The sequence below is a fragment of the Rhea americana genome, unplaced genomic scaffold, assembly GCF_003343005.1.
Source record: "Rhea americana isolate MKP2758 unplaced genomic scaffold, rheAme1 scaffold_13, whole genome shotgun sequence".
Taxonomy (NCBI): Eukaryota; Metazoa; Chordata; class Aves; order Rheiformes; family Rheidae; genus Rhea; species Rhea americana.
Genome location: NW_028185372.1, coordinates 3,265,309 through 3,290,763, shown reverse-complemented (window position 1 = coordinate 3,290,763; position 25,455 = coordinate 3,265,309). Strand labels below are relative to the sequence as shown.

The 25,455-nt window shown below is 38.5% G+C and overlaps 2 protein-coding genes across 9 annotated transcripts in view; both read left to right on the top strand.

The window, feature by feature from the left end:
* The window catches only part of DAB2 (DAB adaptor protein 2), a 24,376-nt gene extending 16,344 nt beyond the window's left edge, over nt 1–8,032 (top strand). For 5 of the 8 annotated variants that reach the window (XM_085326357.1, XM_085326358.1, XM_085326359.1 and 2 more), the window contains 10 exons: nt 259–342; nt 595–618; nt 886–933; nt 1,101–1,163; nt 2,235–2,870; nt 3,765–3,918; nt 4,471–5,106; nt 5,487–5,578; nt 6,348–6,415; nt 7,172–8,032. In XM_085326357.1, coding sequence (XP_085182483.1) covers nt 259–342; nt 595–618; nt 886–933; nt 1,101–1,163; nt 2,235–2,870; nt 3,765–3,918; nt 4,471–5,106; nt 5,487–5,578; nt 6,348–6,410 — 1,800 coding nt within the window. In that variant the 3' untranslated portion in view covers nt 6,411–6,415; nt 7,172–8,032. The remainder of the gene's footprint in view (nt 1–258; nt 343–594; nt 619–885; nt 934–1,100; nt 1,164–2,234; nt 2,871–3,764; nt 3,919–4,470; nt 5,107–5,486; nt 5,579–6,347; nt 6,416–7,171) is intronic. The other 3 variants (XM_085326363.1, XM_085326361.1, XM_085326362.1) reach the window with 3 other exon arrangements.
* A 2,370-nt stretch (nt 8,033–10,402) lies between these two features.
* C9 (complement C9) overlaps nt 10,403–25,455 on the top strand; it is a 20,935-nt gene continuing 5,882 nt past the window's right edge. The window contains exons 1-7 of the mRNA XM_085326366.1: nt 10,403–10,527; nt 15,342–15,459; nt 16,316–16,463; nt 17,721–17,868; nt 19,561–19,699; nt 22,570–22,785; nt 25,009–25,249. Of these exons, the coding sequence (XP_085182492.1) occupies nt 10,442–10,527; nt 15,342–15,459; nt 16,316–16,463; nt 17,721–17,868; nt 19,561–19,699; nt 22,570–22,785; nt 25,009–25,249 (1,096 nt within the window). The 5' untranslated portion in view covers nt 10,403–10,441. The remainder of the gene's footprint in view (nt 10,528–15,341; nt 15,460–16,315; nt 16,464–17,720; nt 17,869–19,560; nt 19,700–22,569; nt 22,786–25,008; nt 25,250–25,455) is intronic.

Sequence of the window (25,455 nt, the reverse complement as noted above, 5' to 3'; positions counted from 1 at the left end):
AATAACAGCTAGGCTTAACAGAAGGTACAGTAACTCTTCCTGAGGAGCTGGTAACTGTTCTAGGCCTGTTGTGCCCCACTATCTATGGACACTGCATGGTCTCCTCTGTGCAGACRCTATATGGTCCTTTAGACTCTTGGCTTTCTTAGTATCTCAACCTTACTGTTGCACCACTTAGGCAAGCTTGGCTAATTGGACTTCTACTGAAGCAAGTTGCAGAATAGTACATGGCCTAAAACCTTTTTTCTGTCTACCTAGGCTGAGCCTTTAGTTGTTGATCTTAAAGACCTCTTCCAGCTAATATATAATATGAAGAAAAAGGAGGAGGAAGACAAGAAAAAGGCAAGTAAAACTTTGCAAACTAATATATCTTGTATAAAAGTAAAGCCTGTTGCAGCTCTGACTTGGCTTGTGGGCTCTTGTGAGACTTGACTTTGAAGTTTCTATATCTAGAGCTGGGATTGTTTGAGGCCAGTGATTAGTAGCTCTAATATCAACAGTTTGAAGACCCTGTGTATATGGTAAGCTATCTAAAGCAAAAGGCTCACAATATTCTGCTTGACGTAGATGCTAAAATCCTCTTTTCCTCTCCAGAGTGAAGAAGTCAGTAAGACTGAGGTAAGTTGAACTTCAGCTTAGCTTCACTTGAAAATGTATGCTGCTGTGATACAGCTAGTTTTGACTTCTCTATGCTGCTATTGTATAGAGGCAATATTAAATGTCCAACTCCACTGGAAATAGAAGTAAAAGGGATCTGTAGAATTAATAGAGCAGTGATCTCCCATATTTCCTTTCTGTATCACTTGTTCCTGTAAGCCTGAAAGTTCTTTGCTTAAGGCAAGTTTTGGTGTTCCTCTCATCACTGACACTGTCCTCCTATTCCAGAATGGTAATGAAGCACTACCTGCTGATCAAGCTGACAAACTGAAACTGGTAGGTGAAATTGTAGAGCTTTATGTTGATATCATTAAGGAGTTCTTAATTCACCATCCCCACATTAGGTGGGAARTGCACTATTTGTTGGCAGTAGACCTGCCTAATGCTTAATTCTTGCTCATGCAAGAGCAGATGCAAATCCTTTCAATATTTCTGGTTTCAAGGGAGTTGATCAGATGGACTTGTTTGGGGATATGTCCACGCCTCCTGATGTGAGCAGTCCCACAGTAAGTAGAGCCTAGATTAACTGTCTTAAAATTTCCTCAAAAAAAAGATGGTCCTAATGCTAAGATCTGTTTCATTTTGTTAGTCCTGACTCTTGATCTCATCAAGACATTTGCCTAGCTATAATCAGTGTATTTGTATCTGAGCTATAATAGTATCTACTAACTAGAGTAGCTAATATCACTCTTCACTTATCTATCAGAGCTTACTTGAGATTAATTGGCAGAGAGACAATTCTCTATTGATAGTCAGGTGTCTTAAATGTGTACTAGCAGCACATGCCTCTACTGTGAGGCTTATTACAGAAAGCTCAGCTGAAGGCCCTTAAAGTTGAAGCTTGTTTTAAAGGCAATTAAATCCTTACATAAGTCCTTCAAAGTAGACTCCTGGCAAGCCTGATGGTGGCCCTAGATCAAGATGTGGCCTTATTCCATAAAAGCATGAATTTATGACAACTCAGTGTGACACCAAAAATCCTACTGGCCTACTCTGGCACTAAAAGCTGTATCACAATCAGTAATGTTGCAATAGGTATCACTCCAAGTGACTCAGTCTTGATGCTTGGTCTACTACATGCTTGGTGGAGAGACAGTATTAACTTTTCTATTCATGAATAGCTTTCTAGTCTTGCTCTAAAGGCAAGACTGTGCTAACTTATGAAGTAACTTTGTCTTATCGTGAGTTCAGGTTGATACAACAAAGGACTAGAACTCAAATGGGAGAGCTTGACTCCCATTTTGCTTTATTAGGCAAAAGCTTAATTAGTGCTTAATGACTCTCCAGTCTCTAGACTATAAAACAAGGATCTCTTATCAAACTAAATCTTAAAATTGCCTTTTTTTAACATCAAGTTTCTGAAACTGAGTTGGTTTGATGGTGTTTTGCAGTGCCAGTCTGGTATGGCTTGTAAAATGAAGCTTTTTTTGTGACTTCCATACTAATCCAGTATTTGCTGTCAGAGTGAAGTATTAGAGACCAATGTCTCTCCATTTACAGATACTTTTCTTTGAACTTTTGTACTATGAAGCAAGGCATATATAAAACTAACTTTATTTTTCTTTCTGAACAAATAGGAAACTAAAGAGATTCTGTTAGTGGATCTAAACTCTGAAATTGAGACCAAACAGACTTTTACAAAAGAGGATCTCTTCTTGAATGGCATCACAACCTCTCTTCCACAAACAAAGCCACAGCCACCTTTCTTGCCTGAGACTTCTTTTTCTGCCAATCTCAGCTTCTTTCCCACACCTAATCCAGACCCTTTCAGTGATGATCCTTTCACAAAGCCAGACCAATCTGCACAGCCTTCATTTGATTCTCTAGAATCTGCTGATCAGAAGAAGGAAGGTCTGAGTACCTTGACACCAGTGGGTAATGGTGCTTTAAATGGTGATATTGACTACTTTGGTAAACAGTTTGACCAGATTTCTAATAGAACTGGCAAACGAGAAGCACTCACAAGCCAGTGGCCATTTCAAAGTAAACCACCTGCAACAAGAACCCCAAATGGGGTACCAGAGAGAGAACAGAATGGCTTCCTTAAAGCCCCATCAAACCTGTTTGTGGAAGGGCCTTCCAAAGGAGTATCTCTGCAGAATGGAGTAAAGCTGGATTCTGAAAGCAATGTCCAGCTCATGTCGCATGAATCTATAACAATTAGCCCACCACCACAAAGTACCAAGCCAGGAAGAGGAAGGAGGTCTGTCAAGGTGAACATTGTTCAAGTAATTAATGGTGAAATGCATGCTCTTAGAGAAGCTGGGTGAAGGAAGCTTTCCTTTCTCCATGCTATGTAACTGGCTAAGCAGCTTCATAATACAGCTACTTCTCTTCCACCCACCATGCTTTCTCTAACCTCTCTGCAGCCATGATATTTTCTAACTCTTAAGAACGCTTTGTAGTAGCAGTGATCGCTAAATTTATATATATACCTTTTTTTCCCTTAATGCTGCCATACTTCTGTAAAGGTCTGGTAAGTATGCTGTAATGTACAGAGATACTTGATCTAATGCCAGAACTTGTTATGATAGCTGTGTGCCTGCCCACCTGTGGTTCCATGACAATGGAATGCTAGTACTAGTTTACTAAAACCTACGTAGCTTGACAGCATCTGCATCCTGAAGGCAATCTTGACTTGTCTGGCTAGACAGCAGAAGTAGCTCCAGGTCAGTTGCATTTCCTCTGTACTTAAACAGTGCAAAATGCTTACTAGCCATGACACAACTCCTATGTACCATACACACTGACGCAGCTTCAAATATTACAGCTTTATCTCTGCAGGGAATATTGCAGATTGAGCAGAAATGTTCATATGGGAGTCATAGTTATTATGCTAGCAAGTGATTTGGCTAATTTAAGCCTTACTGTTTGACAGTAACTACAAGCTGATGGTAGGTTATGCCTGCTTAATACTGTGTGCATTAATATATGCTCAGACTGAATGGTAAGGCTTGAGACTTGCATACTTGAGCCCTAACAGAATACACTGAAGTTTGCTGCTCTGCAGTAGCTATCACAAAAGCTTGTGTAGCTCCAGACTAAAGTTTTGRTCTTGTTAGCAAGTGCCTGGCCAAGCTCTCTCACAACAGCTTTTCTCTTTCCAGACTGCATCAAGTGACTTGTTTAGTTCAGACTTGTTTGCACCAACTACAGAGAGCCTTGGTTTGACTTCAGTGGCACAGCCAGGACCTGTGCCAACTAGCCCACTGGACCTCTTCAAAGCAAGTCCTACCACAGCACCTCCACTGGCTGGTCTAGGTTAGTTCACAAAGTGAAACTTGCTCCAGTCTAATATATCTGTTAATACCAACATAGTGGTTCTAGTTCTTTACTTCATGTACAGTACTTAACCCATGCAGCTTTTGTCTACCCTGGACTGTAAATTCTGAGTAGAACCCTAAACTCTGCTCCCGTAGCTGGAACTGAGGTTTTCCTGGCTTAAACTTCAAGGACCGCTTGCTGATTCAATTGCACGAGATTCAAATGTGCCAGGCAAAACTGGTGAGGCCAGGATAACACTGCTGTGGTCTTACAGACTTACCTGGCAGTAATTGTACAGTAGATGCTGTAAGGACTAAATATATTCTTATCACTTGTCTATCAACCTCAGGTCCATTAAGGACTAAAATGGAGCTCAGTGAAAGGTAGACTTCCCTCCTCCCTGCCAAACGCCTTCATTTTAAGTGTAAAGCAACGGGTTTTCTGCCAAGAGTACATACAACATGTCTTGCTGGTACTCACAGTGGAATCAATGCACTTCTGCTTAGAGTTCTCAGGTTGCTGAGTGCTGTGTAACAATCTCCCTCCCAGGTGGCTTGCCAGTAACTTCATCACCATGGAGTGCACAGACCTCTGCCTTCACTCAGGCTGCATCAGTCTTTCCTGGATCTATGATGCCTGCTCAGCCAACAGGATTTACTCAACCACTTGCCTTTGGTACTCAAGCAGTGTCAAGCTGGAACCAGCCAGCATCTTTTGGTCCAGCGCCCTCTCAGTCCCCTGGTCTGTGGGCACAGCCAGCACAAGTTCCATCTACTTCATGGGCACAGCCATCCAATTCTGTAAATCCTTTCCAGAGTAGCGTATTTCCACCTTCAACACTGCCTGCTCAGACACCATCTGTATTGCCTTCCATGTCAACAACTGCTAGTCCACCTCAGCCACCACCTAGAACTGCACCTCAGAAGGAGCTATCCAAGAAAGAGAGTGATGCCTTTATTGCTCTGGATCCACTTGGTGATAGAGAGATGAAGGATGTCAAGGAAATGTTCAAAGACTTCCAGCTGACAAAGCCACCTGCAGTACCAGCAAGGAGAGGAGAGCAGCAAAGCCTTTCAGGTGCTTCTGGAGCTTTCGGCAGCTATTTTAGTAGTAAAGTAGGCATTCCTCAAGATAGTACAGATCATGATGACTTGGAAGCTAGCAAGCTGTCTGCCAAAATGACTGGTAAAATCTCTTCTGCTTCTATAACTGCTCAGGGAGTGGGATAGCTGATCACTAGTCTTATCTGATAATAACCAATAAATCATTTGGTCCTGAAATGGAGTATTCGAGGGTTGTTCCACTTTTAACTTTTTAAAAACATAGCCTCCATGGCCAAACACTGACACCTAGTGCCTAAACTACTTGACTAGACTATGCAAACTAACTAGATCTGCACAGTGTTGGAAGTCTAGCATAAATGCACTGAAGTGAAAATAGGACATAAAATTACTGGACTACTCAAAGCAATGTCTAGTAGAGTAGCTTGAGTGTTGCTATACAAACAGAGCTGAGTACTTGTTTGAAAGTGTTTAGTAATGCAGCAGCATGTCTCTTCTATCTAGAACCTCCAAAGCCTGTTCCCCGACAGAGTGCTCTGCCAGCTGATGGCCTGTTTGAAAGTCAACCTAAAACAGATGTTTTCTGCACCTCTGCTGTAAGTAGCAAAAAGCATATTTTTTCCTCATGATAAGGAAGTCTGTGTTTGAGGGCCAGACCATTTTGGTTTTAGAGGCTACAGAACAAAATACTGTGCATATCTGAGGCTAATATAATCTAGCAGGGCATTACTTGCAAGAAGGCTAACAGCATGATTCCATTTGGCTTGGATTTGTAACCAGTTTTCCAAGCTGGGAGGCCCTACTGGRGACTCGCCCACTCCTGAAGGACTGTTGTGAGCCTTTTCTAGAACAGACCATAAAATAACATAATTGTAAACACATCCAAGGTATGCCTTTTGCCTCTACAAAGTAGACTAAGTGCAATCTACATAGAGCTTTCATTCAACAAATGAAAGGCTCCTACATTTGGCATCCTCCAGGGGAGGAAGTGGCTTAATCACATAACTCTGTTTGGGGCACAGCATTTGAATGGACGCTCTGGAGCAATTCCAAAATGCTGACTTAAGATATTTAGTATTTGGCTAAAACAGACCTCATCSTCACTATACTGGCTCAACTCCAAATGAGTATTCATTAAGTATACATGGCCTTCCTAACAGATACCTTGCATCAGACTAATAGATAACTGCTAACATGGCTTCGGACTGCTTTTCTCAGAGTACTATATTTGGTGCTTACATAGATGCCACTCTAGAGTGCTTGCTTTCCAGAAAGCTAGTTCCTGTTCAAAACACTAATACAACCACGTAGAATAAACCTGGTGAAATCTGAAAATGTACTAACGGGCTATGGTCTTTCTCTTAGAAGGAATCTCAAAAACCACCTTCTGGTCTGTTTGGTGATCCTTTTGGCAACCCATTTGCATAGATCAGGTAAGTCTTCCACTAATAGAACAACCTACCTCAGCCTTTGAACTTGATTCAGAAAACTTTTGTCAAAGAGCTGTCCAGACAACTACACTAGCTTAACTTGAATGCCCCTTTGAAGTACTGCAAGCACTCACCCAGTTCCTAAAAACACTTTTCTAGAATACATCTACTCAGACTTGTACAGAGCTTCTCTCTGGATTAAAACTAATCAACATCTCTTTCTTGGAAATAAGGATCTTAGGTTCTTCTATGGACTTAGATTTCAAAGCCCTAAGAGGTTTAGATTTTCTTTCACTGAGGAAAGCTACTGAATAAATGTGCTGCAAAACTCAAAAGGAACTGACTAAATTCCTTCAGGTATCTATTCAAACATGCTGTTAGCACACATACAGCATATAGTTATCTCCTAAATATTCAGGGTTTATATCCCAAGCAAGAGTAAAAATATAAGTGTAGTTATGAGAGCCTTTGTCATTAGAGACTAATGCAAGTCTGAGAGGTGTGTATTTTTTTTTTTAACCAATGACCAGAGAATATGAACTGCCAAACTAGCAATTTTATTCCTATTCCATACTTCTAAGTCTCTCTCTCTCTCTCTTTTCTTTTTTTTCCCCTCTCCCCTGAAATACTAGCTTCCAACAGGAGCTAAGCGTTAGTCTTCATCACTTTAGTTTTTTTCTCTTAAAAGCTCTAAGCTTGTTTAAGCAATAAAACTATTACTTCTAACCATCCTAACATAAGTCTTTTTCATCATACTAGGCATACCAGAAAAGGACAAATGGAATAACTGGACCTCTTCTCAATGTGACTTTTCTACTTGTTTCATTTTGCTGTCTGCCACTCTTGCTGCCATTCAACAATGTCTGTAATCTAAAATCCACATCCAGGTGGATTGAAACATGAACCCTATATGAACATGCTGTGAAGATGATTCAGGGCAAAGCAAGTGGGAAGTTGGACTCATGCTGGACATCCCAGTTCAAATTGGTTGATGGTAATTTTACTTTAGTCTCAGTAGTCTTCCATGGAAGAGCTTAGCAACACTAAGTCATACAGTAGTCTTGTAAACATGGTCATCTCAATTCCTGTTTCTGTAGCACTTACTGTCCTATAATATAGGAACTGAATGTACCTGGGAAAGAAATGCTGCCTTCACATGAGGGAATTGAATTAGTAACTAAAATTCCACATCCTCAACAACTGGGTCAGTTGCATGTTACCACAACAGCAGCCAGTTGTAAAGTTAGGTGGACACTACTCACTTCTAATTGGTGACTGGACGTATGACTTGGTCTCTGAGCCACAAGGAGGTAAATTATGTGGTAGGAAAAAATCCAATTCTCACCTATTCACCAAGTGGTAAAAATAGCACTCTGCCACAAGTGTGTAATAAAATGACTAAACCATGGGGCTGTGGAACTGTGAGCAAACTTGGTCCGTAACAGTACTCCTAGGGTCCCATAGTACTGGAGGTCTATGCTGTGGAGTCAGATGATCTGATGCACATCTTGCAGAGCATCCAGGTAGTCATGGACACTAAAAACTGTCTTGGTGCTAATACAGCTTTTCTTTTTTTTCTTTTTCTTTTTTTTCTTTTTTTTTTTTTTTTTTTTTTTTAGGAGGGAAATCTACTCAGATACTTTTTTTTTGATTTGCTTTCTCTGTGCCTTAAGGTAGCTTGGCAGACAAATGGAACAAGCAGATAGGCTTCTTGCTTACATTTCAGTGAATGTCCCTGATATGCCTCAGTTTGAGTTGTCACACAATGTAGTGTGGCTTGTTACCAGTATTTTAGAAAACAAAGACAATCACGGCTTCACTCTATGCCTAGATTCTTTGTGAATAGATAAACCACCTCTATGCCATTAATGTGAGGTAGTTCTCCATCCCTTTGAAAGCAGTGCCTTTTCTTGTGAACCTCTTTACTAACAGACCTTTAAATTGGTTGGTTTATAACTGACTGTAACAGCTATTTTCTTGGCCAGTGCTGATGGCTGATGTGGGAGTCTTTCTGTTCATATTAAGTATAAACTTGAAGTAGTATTGTTAAATGCCTAAACAGTTGCTGAACTGGAGRGTTATAAAAATCAACTTGAAGACCGCCTTAGTACCCAATTCTAGTCCCAGTCATGCAATTTGTCTTGTATATAAATCTCTTTTGCACTTTCTGTAATGCAAAAAAAGCTATGAATTATTTGTCCCAAACTGGAAATGCAGAAACTTACAGATGTTACACTGTTATAAACTGTAGTATCTCAAGCAATGTTACTTAATGACATTAAAAAGAAGCAACTCTTCATAGCAAATGAATGTAAGCGTGGCTGTTGATTCTGTCCTGCAAAACACAGTCTTGTGGCCTAGCTGACGCTAGGCGTTCAGACCCTGCTTAGAATAGTTTCTGTCTTGCTGTTCTTACTGTGGCTATCTTACAGCATGGTCTTAAGTGCTGCTGTAACTCCTTGGGTCAGACCTGTTAAGCACTTGCTGCCCCACAGTAAAATAGAAAATCTCATCTCTGAGTGATCTCCTAGGTTGACTCACTCTACAGTAATTCATCTCATTAGCCAATGGACAGCTTGAGTTTGTCAATACTTCTGAGCCTAAAGATGCTTTCTTACCCCATTCTGCAAGGGTGTAGAAGCTAGGCACGTCTTCAAAAATTTCATTCCTTCCCATTTGATGTAACTAACTTACCTCTTATAAGCACTTGGAATAGACAACTGATGCAGGTGGAACTAAATTAAGGTGGGGGAAGAATATCTAGCTCATTCAGAACAAATTTCTTTTCTTTAATGAAGATGGATTAATTATTAGCCATTAAAAACAATTTTAGACTAGGCTCTAGTACTGGAGACAGACATTGTCAGGCTGACAGTTATAAGACTGGAATACAGAAGCATTTGAGCTAAGCACCTAAATGCTTTTGGCTAGCCAAGATAAAAATAACAGCAACATTTTAACTTGGTAGTGATTGTCCTGACAACCTAGCTTAAACTATTGCAGAACTGAGTTGGGTCAGAAAGACCCTGAGATGCTTGCCGGTCTGCCAGCTTAGTTTGATTGCCCATTCACTTCGACTCCCCTCTCTTAAAGAATYACAAATGCCGTTAACCGCTTCAAGTGATGCTATGTACAACTATTAAGAAGCACTACAGTATTGCAAGGGTCTGTATAATTGTCCTGGTCTCTTGTTCAACACAGGAGTTTAGTGCAACTGCATTCCTTAGATTAGCATTGCATCTGCATCAGTTTTACATTCCTCTCAATGAAGCTATCACAAGTTAAAGATTTGTTAGAGAAGAAACACTGCCTGCCCTCCTCCACTTAAAAAGGTGAGAGTAGGAACAAAAACTAAGTCTTTGATCTGCTCATAGCATTGTGAAATATATATATTTTTTTTTTTTTTTTTTGCTACATGATCATTTTAAGCTTGAGTCTAGATACTTCAACTGTTAAACAGCAGCTTATTCATGAGTTACTTCTGTCTTGTGACTGTGTCAAACATGTGATGCCTTAAGTCTGGATTATAGCAAACTGCTAAACAAGAATGCCTTCTAAAAGCTATCCTGTGGTTTAGATTTTGCTGACAGTGAAAGCTAGAAGAGTTTAAGCTCTTTCAAATAGCAAAAACGGTGCTTTTGTTTTGACTTTAAAGAAAAGTTAGAAGCTGAATTTGTTCTTGTAAGGAACAAATGCACCGTAAGTGCTTATGTGAGTCACTGCAGTAACTGCTTTTACTAGCCAGCTAACTGTTTTCYAATTGAATAGAAAAATCTTTTTCCCTGTGTTTAAAAGATACTAGTAAATTAAAACATTTGTTTTATCTTAATTATTTTATGCTATTTCCCAGTCTGCACACAGGAAAAAGTGGACTTTAGAGCGCTTACGATAAATCAGTTCTGCCAGTAACTGAGGGTTTTTTTGTTGTTTGTAAGTGCAGCTTTGTTTGTTCTCTTGGTAATAAATAACAAAAGGAACAAATAAAGAAGTTTCAAATTCAGTTACGACACTTCTCTACTCAGCTGCAAAATGAGAAGCATGCGTGTTATTCTGCAGCTTATATCTGTACTATACGTTTCAGAAGTGGCTGCCTCACTTCTGGGGGAAAGCAGAAGGTAAGTGTCTCTGGTCTTTTGCAGGTTTCCATTTCTCCAACATAGAGCATAAATCTATAATGCAGACACTTCCACTGGTAGCTTATTTGTATATCCAACTAAAACAGAGAAGCTTTCCTATCTTTCAAAAAGAGTCAAATGGAACTTTTCTTACTTTATATGTACAGGGTACAACAAAGAGGGCTGAATGCCATTTAAGCTATCTTCTAGCAAGAAGCTAGAGTTAAGCAGCAGTTCTTTTATTGCCTGTTGAGGGTGAAGTATAATCTAATCTCAGTCTGCCTGATGTCTTTCTGAAGATGCTCAATTTTCTGCTGACAGTAGTTATATTAGTACAAGTCTCCTAGCCTAGCAAAGAATCTCTGGTTCTTTGATAGTATAACTCCCCCAACCTCACCCCAAATACAGTATTTTTAGGAGGAGAATTGGGGGCTTACCCCCYACATGCGCACACACGCTATATAAATTAGTTTGTTTATATCTCATGAAAACACAGGAATAGCGACACTGCCTGAAACTGGAGATCTGCCTAGTCTGCATCTGGCTTATGAGAATGGCAAGTACTAAATGCTGTAAGAATGTGCAAGAATCTCATAATAGCTAAATGCATCATAAGAATAAACTTGGATCTCTCGACTTAAACTGCGGTATGCATAGTATCTTATGATCATGTGTGAATGTTGTCTGAACAACCAAGCATTGCCTCATGCCTATGTCTAGGCCTGTGGGTGGCTTTTGACGTTGTCCAAAGTACCCAAACAGAGATGGTAGAATAGCTTTCGGAACTATAATACTTAATGCTTCCCTTTCACCTTGGTGTTTTGAAAATTCTTATTGCTTGAACATCTAGATCCAGGTATAGCACAAATCTGATAAATTCAGTTAGAAATAATCCACTGGAGGAGATAATTATTACAGAGTCCATAGCAGGCACCATGAGCCAACTGCTTGACGACATACCATACCAAAGTCCATGCTGCTGCATTGCAGCACTGGCAATTACAGTTGGTAAAAGTATGCCTTCATATGATGCTATTATCGCTAACTAAGAGTCACAAAACTCCCAAATCAGAATTGGTAGAGAAAGTATTTTGATTTCCACACTTGGCTCTGAAGTTATTCCTCGCAGCTACTCCCTTCAGTGACATTCTTCGGTACCTAAGCTACTTTCACCTCTTGTCTTATTTATATTGTTAGTCTTAATACCTCCTTTTCAGTAATTCAAGCCATTCTCACTGAGCTTAATGTGCAGGTGACAAGCTTGTCAATTTTGCCCAAATCTAGCTCTTCCTCCCCCCCCCACCCCCCGCCACCCCACACTCACCAAGTGCTTTTATTAAGTAAAACAGTCTTCCCATATATGTTCCTTGGAATTTTTGAAAATCTGAACCATCAAAGCTAGGTTTGCAGCCAATCAYGTGAATCTTACGCTACAGTCTGGAGGGGGACCAAAGGGATGTGTACCTCATGCAAAAGGCATGTTCAAGTAGAGGTTGCTCAGCTGGATTTATGTGTAAAAACCTATGTCATCTGAAAGTCAACTTAGATAACCATCATCTCTGGCTTACAGAAAGACAGTTCCTGGCAAAACCTTCATTTACACTGGAAAAACCTAATTCAGCCTTTCCTGTCTTGTTGAAGACTCAAAATAATGGTTTATAGGAGCTTTTGGGGRGCTGTGTTAGCTTGTGGCTGATTGCTCCTTTAGGCTCTCTTCATACATACTGCTCTTCTTGTACCCTTTATCTTTTTGCATGAGGATTTTGATTGCATTTTTAAGACAATAGTTTAAAGGTTCAGAAGGACATTTCTAAGGCACCTAAAACATTGAAATTGACAGGAATGAGATATGAAATGCCTTTGGAAATCCCACTAGGTGCCTAACTATATCTTACACTCCTACTATATTAAAGGACAACTAGTCCATCTTCTCCCTAAAATGTTAGAAAGGACCTTGCTACCCTTCAAAGTTTACAGTCCTACATCAGTAAGTAGATAGAGTAGATATATATTCAGTGATCTTTGCAGATACAGGAAGTAATAAGCTGTTTTCCATCCATTTGCAAGATCAATAGAGGGAAGAAATAAACATCTACTGGTTACCTTCAGGCTGAGCTGCAAAAATATGTAGTAGAACATTGTACAGCAGCTTTTCAAAGTACAGTCTGCCTATTATGATGCTATAGTAAACTGTAGTATTGTTGAAGTATTTGTGAGATGAACTAATTATAGATAAAAGTACCTGAAGAGGCCAGGGAGCAGTTGGGCCACATCAAACTTCAAAAATGTTTCAAGTTTCCTAAATTGTAAAATCATGAAAAAATCTATGGTGGAAGGGCCCTCTAGAAAACTTCTGGTATGATCTTCTGCTGAAAGTGGAGCCTTAGATTAGGTTATCCCGAGTCCTATCAAGCTGTCTTGAATATTTCGAGTGAGGAAGATTCTACTACTTCTCTGGATAACCTACTGCAGTGTTTAATTGTTCTCATGGTGATGACTTTTTTTTTTTATAGCCAGATGGCATATCGTCTGAATCAACTTGTGCATGTTGCCTCTATCTTCAGTGTAAACATATTCTAGGTCAAAAAGTTTCTAAGACATGTGGTTTTCTCTTTCCCTACCTCATTCCCCTCCCCACTAATCTTTATTATAACACAAGGTAAGTGCAACTCCACTGCAACTTCAGGTCAATGTATAACTTGAAAAATCTGTATCAGTTTCCTAGTAGATCTCGTTTGTTATTTTGATATTTGTATGCTTAGTCAGTCTCTGAAATACATGCACCTAAAAAAGTGTTTGGGGGATCTGTAAGCCTCAACAGTACTGGAGAAAGAAAGCTAGCCACTAAGTGTGCATATGAAATCAGAAGAAGAGTTTCAGATTAAGTGTATTCTGATAAATTTAATAACAGTCATATTTGGTCAAAGCAAAGAGCCAGCAGATTCATTAGCCTGTTTCTAACAGTGACTGTTACAGGATGTTCAATGAGAAGAATAAGAACAAGGCAAGTTTTCAATGTGCTAACAACAGTCAATGGGTTATGGATTTAAGTGCTCAGAGTCCAGCATGTGTTCAGTGAAAGGGAGTTCTGGGTAAAATGGATTTCTCTTAAGGTTGGAACTGGATCCTGGGCCAGCTACCCCAATACCTGGCGTTTTGCATACAGCAAAGCTTCACACTTCCCTGCCAGCCTAGAGTTTGGAGGGTCCCTATTGTAGGTAGAGAATTCTTCATTCCTAGCTTGTCTCGTTAGAATCCCACACGTTGAAGGTAATGTCCCTACCCAGGCTTAGCTTAAGATCAAGAGGCTTCTGGGAAGAGAGTTGTTTAGAAGCAGCAGGCAGTGCAGTGGGAGAGCAYGGTATGGATACTTCCAGCTGCAGCTGCTGTGTGTGTTTACTAGTAGTGTGACAGCAAAATGCCTGAAGCATATGAGCCGGTYGGGGTGAGTTGGGTGTATAGAGGGTTGCACAGCATGTGACCACTGAGCTGTTTAAGATTCAATGGCTGGAAAGAGACACAGGTCGATTTAATGTCTCAGTAACATCTTAACTAGTTATGTAACCTTAATATACAATAAATGGCAATGGAAGGCTGAACTGACTGGTGTATCTTTTTTGTCCAAACTGCAGATTTCTCAGTTTCATGGAATCAGGTTAAATTTATTTGGTCACCTGGCATATATTTACAAGAGAAGAGGGTCAAAGAGTGCAAGGCAAAGCCCTGCTTGCAAAAAAAAAGTGCGTACATCAGACTAGGGAGCTGCAGATTTACCAACATGCTAGGCTCTGCAGAGAAGGTCCCACTGTAGAGACCTCAGCATTGACCTACAGGGTGCAGAAATAATTATCATGCAGTTGATAAATATTCAGCATGTAAGGCCAAAACTGAATAAATTACAGAGAGCAAACCAGGCAGGTTAGACCCMTAATGCTCCCTCACTCCTCTGCTTTGCAGCATTGTTACCTGTGAAAATAGGTCATCTGTAAACTATTGTCCTTGCTTTTTAAAATGGACTGGTTATTCTCCAGTGCATCTAAAGTAAAGTTTCTGTAAAAGTTAGACATTACAAATAAAGAAATTCATGTTTTATAAAATTATGCCCTTTCACTTACTGAGAGACAAGAGCTTCATGGTATTTCAAGCTGGGCATCAAAATGAAGAGTCACTCTAGAAAACTAGGCATTTAACCAAAACCTAACTGGCAATTTATCCAACTCAGCAAATTGAACAAGTAATTAGTTAGCTAAATGCCTGTCTGCTTTTTCCAACTATATACATTAGCCTATTAACAAATAGTTCCTTCATTTATGAACTTTCTTTCAAATCAGGAAAGCATTTAAACTTATTTTTAAGGGCAACACCATTAAAGTTAATGAATTCAAAAATTAAGAATATCTATTTTAGTGCTTTGATAACTAGGGATGTGTTACCAGATCAGCAACTACGTCTTTAGTTCTAACARGGAGGACATAGCTGTTGCCTTACAAAGGAACTACAGACGTTCTGCATGTATTACTGTTTCATTTTACTCAATTAATTGCACCACATGATTCACCAGAAGAGCATGAGTATGRACAAAGATACAAAAAAGGGAAAGGACTGGCTTATTAAGTCTTTGACTCTTTTAATAAAATTTAATTTTAAACCAGTATGCAAGAGATTATAAATCTAGATACCACGTATTGCTACGAAAGTGAAATCAGGAAACAGCTTGAAGATGCTCCTAAAACATTGGTCTAAGGTTTGAAAACAAACTCAGGCATGATTTCAGCATACTGCCCAGGACTATATTGGAATGTTTTGTCTGACAGCTCTTCAGAGAAAGCTTTCCACAGGGAGACAAGAGAACTGAATGCTCCATCTCCGATAGATTGTAAGTTGAGCAGCTGGAGTGAATGGGGACCCTGTGACCCATGCACATATCAAAGGGTAAGCTATAGCTGTAAGTCTTTGCTTTAAAGTGACTTTCGCAGGGACTTCTGCCTGCCTTTTGGATTTGGGAAGATATCAGATTGCAACTTTTAATACACGCCAAATGATTCATGATTTGATGAAACTCATAATCATTGGAGACCCGAACTGTAGTAATAAGGGAAGGCCGTATCCAGCTTGCAAAACTGGTCAAGCATTCTCATTCAAAATGCTTTGTTAATAGAAATAATCTTCTTTTTTTGGCCATGGGGATGGTTCTATTAAGAACCTTATTTTTTGATACGTTTTTCCTTTTTAAATAAAAAGTGTTTTTGTGAGAATCAGATTTTGGCTTTCTCAGGGGAGTTCTTCCTATGAAAGTTCAAAAATATGAAAGACATCTCCTTGTTAATTATATCATCATTTTGCCTCATGAAGTTGCAAGAATTCCAAGTTCCAAAAAACTCTGCTAATTACTAGTGCCCCAAAAGTATCTAGTGCCTACTGGTGACAGATAAAAATGCAACAACTTCCAGAGGCAGACTTACAGATTACCTATATTCATCCAAATCTGTGAAATCTATGTGAAATTAATGGACTAGAATTACCTTCTTCTAAGCATAGACTTGAAATCATATAAAATATGATGTAATTTTTTCCTTGGATTTCTTGTAAATAGCATAGTGAAAAATAAGCATCTCTATATGCTTGCTAAAACATTGTTAATAGTTAAATGTTACTGTACAAGTACTTCTCAACTAAAAATCTCACCAAAGATCCTTTGTTCTGCAAAGTTCAAGGTTCAACTGGAAATCCCTCAGTTCTGGCATTTCTTCTCTCTAAGAAATGTTAATACTGTTGCTTATCTTTCAAGTTTCGGTCTAGAAGTATTGAAAAATTCGGACAGTATGGTGGAAAATCGTGCTTGGAGACTTTGAGAGATGCACAAAGCTGTAAAACCAGCCAAGTCTGTCCTGAAGAACCAGAACCAAATTGTGGGGCTGACTTTCAATGCAATTCTGGTAGGTTTTGCTTTCACACCATAATGAGTTATGCAATAACTAAGCAAATTATTTTTTACTTAGTCCTRTGAAGAAGCTCAGTCAGTATCCATTGAAGTCAACAAGCATAAACAAAAAGAGAGAGAGAGATGCTTCGGTGCTTTGTTTGTTGGGGGCAATTTCCTGAAGCCGTGCCTTAGCAGTAAGGTTTAAATAGAATCTCTAATGTGTATGGAGGTGGGTTGCAAAACCATGAGGCCAAAACCAGAGCATRAACAATGCTTGAGAAGGGGTGCATTCCCCCTCACCTCTCATAATAATTTGTATCTGTGTTTAAATTCCTTTCCTGCTCTTTCTGTTCCATGGTTAAAAGCTGACTTACTATGAGGTTCCTTCCTTCCAGCATACTCATACCACCTAGAACCCTTATGTTTTATGAAACATAACTGGGAAAAACTATAAAAAGTATAAGTTTGTAGAACCATACATATAAATTAATTCCATCTTCAAGACTCATCACAAATCAAAATAAGAAAGGAAATGTTAATGGTAATAAAATAATCAATGCAGAAAAGGAAAGATGCTAAGTGGATTTTGAGTCCCAAACCATTGTCAATATTGTTTGTATCTCAAATACTATGGAGTCCATGTAGAGAAAGAAAAATACAAAGTATATGTTTAAATAGTAGTTTAAAGTCATTTTGTGGCACTCTACAGGCAAGGTAGCTGATAGGAGTAAGTGTCTTTTTGTTATTCTAGGGCTAAATTTACCCCAAATCTTTAAATCATGTAGGAAAAAAAACAGTCTTTGCAAAATCTGCAGTGAAACTCTATCTGACCTCAATGGAATTAAGCTGCTTTAAAACACAACTCGATATAGTTCATGTCCTCCCAATAGCAACAATTTAAACAAATCAGAATAATTCTTTGTTGATGCTGACTTAATATTTTCCTGTATTCTCATAATACAATTTTTAATAACTAATAATCAAAGATGAGTACAAAAACAGTCAAAGGAAAAAACTTCTTACAAATGACAGCAGTTCTCCTGTCACTTAGGTTTTCTTAGCTATCCCAGTAAGCTAATAAGCCAATTTCATAATACTTCTTTTTTTTCATCTGAAGGCTACTGAGAGTAGGATTCCAATTTCTTGTGACTATAATGAAAATATATGTCTAAGAAGCAAATCTTAGTAAAGAATAGCTGCAAGGAGTATGGTATTTAAAGTCTGTCTTAGAAAAAGAATTTATTCATTCAATGTTTTCTTCTTTGCTTAGGTCGATGTATAAAGCAACGTCTTGTGTGTAACGTAGATAATGACTGTGGAGACTTTTCTGATGAAGATAACTGTGAATCAGACCCACGATCACCATGCCGTAATCATGATATTGATGTGTCAGAAGTTGGCAGGACTGCAGGGCACGGGTAGGTAATGAAGAAACATAATGTTAGTTCTGGGTCTTGTGAGGAGTCTAGGACTCTCCCAAAGCCAACTGAAAACACTGGGGTAGGCTGCCATTCCCAAAAGAGGAATTTGAATGATGTTCTCACTTGAATTCAGAAACACTATGTGACTTTGGAAGAACACCTAACTCTGGTTTTCTTTTATGCACATTGGGATGACAAAATACTTATCCAGACTATGGATACTAAATAAATCATTAATCATTTTGTTAACAACACATATATTGAAATTATATGTATATGCATACAATGCTAATATATAAATATAATCTTTATATTTAAACCATCTTTTCAAGTGATCTTTCATAAAGAATTAGTTGTTGTCAATTATTTCACCAACATGCATATCTAAGAGGGAGAAAATGTATCTTGATTATTTTACACAATAGGCTGCATTAGTGTGCAACAGCAGCCTGCCTGCAACTTTTTTTCTGTACTGAATTCTTCACTTGCCCAGACCTGTGTTGTTTACAGGAGCTTTCATCATTAATCTAAATTGAAAATTCATTTTTTTTTCTTCTCAGACTCTGATGAAGCTCTTTAAATAAAACAAAAGTAGGACACAATGTATCTACAAATTGTAATAATGCAGCTATCCAAATTGGAACAGACCAAAGTAAAAGTATACCACAGCACCACCTTGTGTTTAAATGAGAAGGATACATCTCCGTTTCATTTTGATACTATTGCACAAGAGCCAAAATGCTGCCTTTGTAGCATATGGAAGTGAGCCAGGTACTTAGGTGATTTTAGAAGTAGCTACTTTATTATTTCTATTATAATCTATTACTCTAGTCTCTCATGAGAAAATGTTGTACAGATGTGCAGTTGTGATGGTAACATCTTTGGTGAATTGATAGCCATTTTCTATACCCCATTAGGTATATGAACATGTATCAGACATAAATACTGTGGCCCGGAAAGCTCTCAGTGTATGAAACAGACATGGAAAGGCAAAAAATAATATGGACTCCCACAAGAAAAGCTGATTTAGAAGTATGTCTTGTACATGCGTACACAGGCATACAGAGCTACAAAAACATCGATGTACCCTCTTTTCTGGATGTATTATGATCCAAATTTTCCTCTCACCTGCCCCAGGAGATTCTGTTAGTCCATTAGATCACTCCCTGAGAGAAGAGACCAAAGTGAGGAGTGGCTGTGTGCTCCTTCTGCAGGTTTGATGAGTCTAATGTGTTTGATATTCAAGTTCCTATTAGCAAACAAATTAATAAAAGAAAACAACATAAAAATGGCTGTTGAAATGTCCATTATGAACCTATAAGAAATGACTCCCAACAAATATATTGTTTAAAAAGAAATGTTTTCCATCTCCTTTCAATTCCAAAGGTTCTCTGTGTTTGATAATTAATATATATATATTTGTCTATTTTTCATTCATAGTCCTTTAAGTGCTTTACAAAAATGTATCACTATCTCCATTAAATGGATGAGAAAACAAGAGCACAAGGGGTGAAGCAGCCTGTAGTGGTGGAACATGGTTCTCCTGATCATCAAAGAGTCAGTTCCCCAGCTATGTTCTCTCTCTCTTACAGAATATGTATTTTTCTGGTCATAATACTACTGTAGAGAGGCTATGGGTGCTGACAGCTCCTTCTCTGAAGTGCAGTCTCTCTTGTGTTTCTGTTGTAGAATCAATGTTTTAGGGATGCAGCCGATGGCCAGTCCATTTGACAATGAATTTTTCAACGGCCTGTGTGAGAGAGTGCGTGATGGGAACACGCGGACGTACTACCGCAAGCCGTGGAACGTCGGTGTTCTCGTTTACGATGTAAGTCCTTCTGTGCAAGCTAGGATGTGTTCAGCTGAAGCTGAACCCTGACGTCCTCTTGGAAGACTCCACATATATTTTGAGTCAGGTGCTCTTTAGCATTAAGCTTTTGATAAAGTCCAGAGGGCAAGAGGTTGTGCTATCGTTTGCATTAGCAATTAAGCTGAGTTGCTCCAAATAATTTCCGTTGCATTTGATGTGGTACTTGTGCATAGTAAATAAAAGTGTCTTTCTAGAATGTATATAATATGAATAGAAGAGAAAAACAGATGTAGAAAAACTTTACATTTTGTAGATTTAAAGAAAGGAACATGATACCTTTTACCAGGTACCTTGAAATTTTTACTACATTTTCAAGGACGCACAGAAGTCTGATAAAAGGGTAGCAATAACATCCTGATACCCTTGTCCTGCTTGGATTTCTTAATCTTTGCTGATTTTCTCTGTCCTATTTAGAAAAACTGACAGACTCTAAGAGATTCATACCATGACTTTCCTAATGTTTGAACACCCAAATGCTGATAATCTTAGAAATCACAATTTCAGCTGTGTTTGAGAAAGCAAAGTATTGTATTTACTAAATATATCGTCTATCACTATAAGCAGGAACTTCATGGAACAATGACAGTTTAAACAAGACCCTCCCCAAAATGAGCAAATCTGACTCAGAGATCATTGCTTGTATTTGATTTTGACGCAGAATCTTTTTCAGTTCTGCTAAAATATGCAAAAGAAAACAACACTGAAATAGGCGATATGAATTAGCCATTGTCTGCTCTGAGTAGGCTAAATCAGAATTCTAAATCATTTCAGATGCTGAGATCTATTAATAAATCTTGTTTGCATTCTAGGAATGAGCTGGAGACTATTATTCCTTAAATGTAAGGGAACTGTTGACACACACAAATTACATTGATGTTACATGCTGAGACTTAACATTCACTGAAACATTGTCACTGCGGTTTTCTGTTTACTCTTGAACCACTGAGCTGATCCAGATGAGGTGTTTGTTGGAGAGGGGTGGTATTTCCATTTGTTTTTGTTAGAGCACTAAGAAAAGATTTGTGCTAAAACCCAAAACTGAATATTTCTGGCTTTTCTTCATAGCTTGCAAAAGCAGAAATAATTAAAATAGAACTGTGAGGGGAAAAGGGGATAGGCTTAATCTTAGTTATATCTGATGAATACTAAGTTTTTGGCATTAAAAGATGCTTCTAGGGAAAAGAATAGCTATTTAAAATTAAAAAAATGAACACAACAACCACATTTCTGCCATAAATGCCGTTTCTGATGCAATTGCATGCAAGTTGGTACGATATTTTTCTAAAATATCATTAATTATTTCAAATTTATAAATCTTCGGGAATTCTTTATTACTTTTGTCAAACTAAATTCAAATGCTTTCACAGAGTCCAGCTTTCTGGCTAATTTTTCCACTGAGTTGTGGTTATGGATATTCAACATGAGATGCAGTGAACAAATCCAATTTTCATAGGCTGGTTGCTCGGGTGTTTTGGGAAACAAAACAAAGTTTTTATKTTTGACTACCTAAAAACTGTAGAAACTCAAATGATTGGAGATGATACTTTTGAAATCATAGTCCCTTACACGGACCACATGGCTTCCTGCTGTCCCCCACTGTAAGACCGGGCATATCAAGCCATATTACAACCAACAGAGCAGTGTGCAAGTGACCTGGGAATCCTCATGTTGGGACACAAAATACACTGTGTCCACACAAGGGATACATACGCAGGTCATCCAAGGAAAGGCCAGCAAGACAAGCTTTTCATTAGAGAAGTTTTCTTCTTCCTGTATGGGGACACCTCTGCATGGCATCTTCATTGACTYCCAGTGTCTCTCTCACATCTTGATATCATGCTGCATGTGATGCCTGGCCAGAGCAGGGCAGAGGCCCTGCAGATGCCTCAGATGCAAGTGGCGGGGAACAGGGGGAAGGAATGTTAAGAAAGGCACATGTGACTCCATGCTCTGTGCCCAACGCTTGGCAAATATGATTACATGTCCAGAACATCAAGTCTGAGGTGTTTTTTCCCTTGGAGAAATCAAAAGTAAAGACCAAGAGAAATATGCTTTTCTTCCATCCGGGGGGAAGAAAAAGTATCTTTTATTCTTTTATGAAGGTCCTAACATTTTTAAATATAGACATGCTACCACTAAGGCATTGCACTCTTGTTTTCTTCTGAAGTTGAGACATCCTGCTCAGATTACATCTTCTTTTGGACAGCATCATCTGTCCACACAGTGAGGGATTTTTTCCATAACAGTTTCTGGCCACAGTGGAGCTTAACAGAAGCAGCCAGCCTTGGGAGCCTGGATCTCAGGAGAGGCTGAATACACAAGCAAACCACATAAAAACCCCCATGAGGTTTTGGAAGAACCAAGATAAATCAAATTATTAATTTAGCTGAATCATATTCTCTAGCTGAGTCAAATTATTTTGAGTATCAAGCAACTGCTTTTTTAACTTTTTCAATGAAAAMTGAACATTTCCAAGGAAACAAACCAACAGTTTACTAAAGATTGAGATTTTTTTGGTGAAAAAAATAATTTTCTAGTTCAAAATGCCATGTAGCCTTTATTAATACTATTTGTGGAATGACTTTGCTATTCAGAAAAAAAAAYAGCTCTTTGTGTTATTCTATTTGCTCAAAGACAGTCCAACTAGCATACAAAGTGACTCAGGTTTCCACTTTTTATGCTGATCTGCTGTGTTCATATTAGCACTGTTCTATACRTATTTTTGTACTGATAACATAGATAAAGCATACAACTTCAAAGTGCTACACAGATTTTCTATTATTGCTTTTTTTAACTACTTATGCATTTTTTTCATCATCTTTTCTAAGACAAAAGCAGACAAAACCTTCACAGCTGAGTACTATCATGATCGGGCAGAAATGATCAGAGAAGTYTACATGGAAAAACAAAGAAAATTTAAGGCTGATCTGTCTGTGAAATATAAACCTACTGAAGCAAGTGACAGAAGTGCAGAAGGAAATTTCAAGTATTACTACAACAGGAGTTCAATTTTCAGTTCTGTCCTGCAAACCAACACAGAAAGGGTAAGTTTAATCATGCTAATATGTTTAATGCAGTTATTTTACAAACACTAAAATTTACATAATGTCAGGAAAAAAGCAATATTAATCTTTCTAAATATTCTAGTGGCCTACTGCTTTTCTGACATTTATTCACAAAAATGAAATACTGGCAATACTAGAGTTAAGACTTCAGAGGTGGCTAAAAGCGTAATCAAATCAAGCTTTTGCTCCTACTGTTTCTGTCGACTAGCAATCACCCTCATCTTCAATGAGGCCTTGATATTAGGAAGGGGCAGAGATGTCTGGCCTTATCTTGATTACAGAGCAACTCTGATCTAGTGCAGTGTGGGAAAATTAGATCAAGTCCTGGGATAAAAAATTGCCAGCGAGTAGGCCTAAACATAGGTAAGCGTAGACAAGCAAAATARATATAATAATAACCCAAAGATCGGACCTCAGCCAGTTAGGTATGACTGTGCTAATAAACTAGCCTGATCCCAGAGGCACGGGTATTAGCACTGGCATTTGATTATCCATCTTATTAGCGCCCATGCTCGCCTGTGCCAGCTCTACTGCTCTCAACCAACACTATGCAGGCTGCAGGCAACTACAGAAGCATGGGAATGTTCCCAGTAGGCAATCTGGACAAAGCAAGCAGATTTTGGGGRTGCATACAAGCCATGCCTCTCCACTTGCCCTTTGAAAGAGAGAAAATGCTCTATCCCATTTTATTTATTAGTACAGAAGTAGGCTTAGCAGAATATATCTAGCTCTGGTAATTCAATCTTCCCAGTTTCTTGTCAGCCTTTTCTTTCAGGACACCTTCAGAGACCAGGAGGTTGCATGGATTTAAAGAAAAACTAAGATAAATTTTATAATTGGTTAGTTAAAATAATACTGAATACATACATAATGAATAAAATAATCTAATACACTGGCAGTGTATTGATATGGGTTGTTTCTTGGGGCAGAAGGCAAGATGTAAAAGCATCCATCTCTACAGATTCAAAAGATTTGGCCCTATATCTCAGGAGGTATTTAGGCCACTAATAGTCTAGTGATCTGCAGTGCAAGTTTTGGCTTCAGCTCCTTGCTCTGAGATTAGTTCAGAAAATGAGTAAGAATCCCAGCAGAGGTCTATCACCGTAAACTCACATTACTACATGTTAGTGTAATAGGAATCCCTGGCCAGAAAATCCTGCCAGGGCTTAGGTGCGAGTCAGAGCCTGGAGCAGCCTGGGACCATCAGTACAGTAAGAGATTTTGTACGTGCTGATGACAGAAATACTTGCACTCACAAAAATTTCCTCACTGAAATTTAGCTGCCTGAAGATTCCTGCCATTCCTAGGCAACATTTGAGTGGGGGGGTTAAGATCTCTTATGTAGTACCACCTGACGTGATGATCAGTTGCTAAATCCCTCTTATTTACTWCCTATTAGGCACTACTGTGAAGGGACCCACATAAGTACTGCAGATAAAAATGGCGTTTGGCAGGCTTGTGTTCTTTTATAGCCTTAAGTGTTACTGTTTCATAAGATGTCCTGTATTATATAGAGCAGATAGGTATGATATAAAATCATCAGCAGTATAATTTATGAYTATATAGATTATGAAACCTCAAGTTAGTATGTATGTATGGGTCAAGTGTCCAAAAGGTTGGGTTTTTTTTTTCTTCCCTGACTAATTTTCATTTTATGATGCTGTTCTGTCTTTTTGTTTTTAACTGGAGCAGTGCCTTTCATTCAGGCAGTCTGAGAATGACAGAAGTGATTCTAAAAAGAGAGAATTTAGTTCTGTTCTAATTACAAAGGCAAAACTCSAACTGATCTCAGTGTGTAGGCCAGAACAGCTTCTATTATCTGGCAAGCCATACAGAATTATTTTTCTATGTTATAAAATTAAGCCAGGAAGGCACTTCCTATAGATAGTGTACTTAGAAGACCCTGTCATCAAATAGCTCACAAAGAGTTTAATGAAATTAGCAAATGGAGAGCTTTGCAAAACTGGAAAAASCAAAATTAGCTAAACTTCTTGCTTCTTGCCAGTTAAAATACTAGATGACATTTTAGAGAACTTACTATTTCATTTAAACAAGTTTGTCCCTGTTCCAAAATGCTAGATTGAATACAATATTCAAAAGTGCTAGAGTTTCTTTATAAGTAAAATAGAATAGATTTTCCTGCTGTAATGCATACCCAAATGGCATTCTCATCTCCTGCTTTCTTCTTACTGGTGTATTCAGAAACAAACCTTTCTGCATGTGAAAGGAAAGATTCAGCTCGGAAGATTCCAAATGCGAAGTCGTGATGTCCGTCTCACAGATAGTTTCCTTGAAGATCTAAACTTTCTGCCTTCTGAATATGATAAGGGAGAATATTTCAAACTCCTAGAAGATTATGGAACTCACTATGCAGTCTCTGGAGCTGTGGGAGGAAAATATGAACTTGTGTACGTGCTAGATGATCAGACTATGTCTCAATCAGGTATGCGTTCTACTGGCCTAGCTCTGGTATGTAGATTATCACTGTCACGCAGAGAAATGGATGAAGACACACTCATGTATTTATGGAGTTTTACTGAGGATAACGCAGTTCAGTGTGTGCCGTCAATAGCATCAGTACAGAATTACACCAGTTCAAGAGATGAGTCATCTTTTTTTTTTTTTTTAGTCATCTTTTTTTTTTTTTTT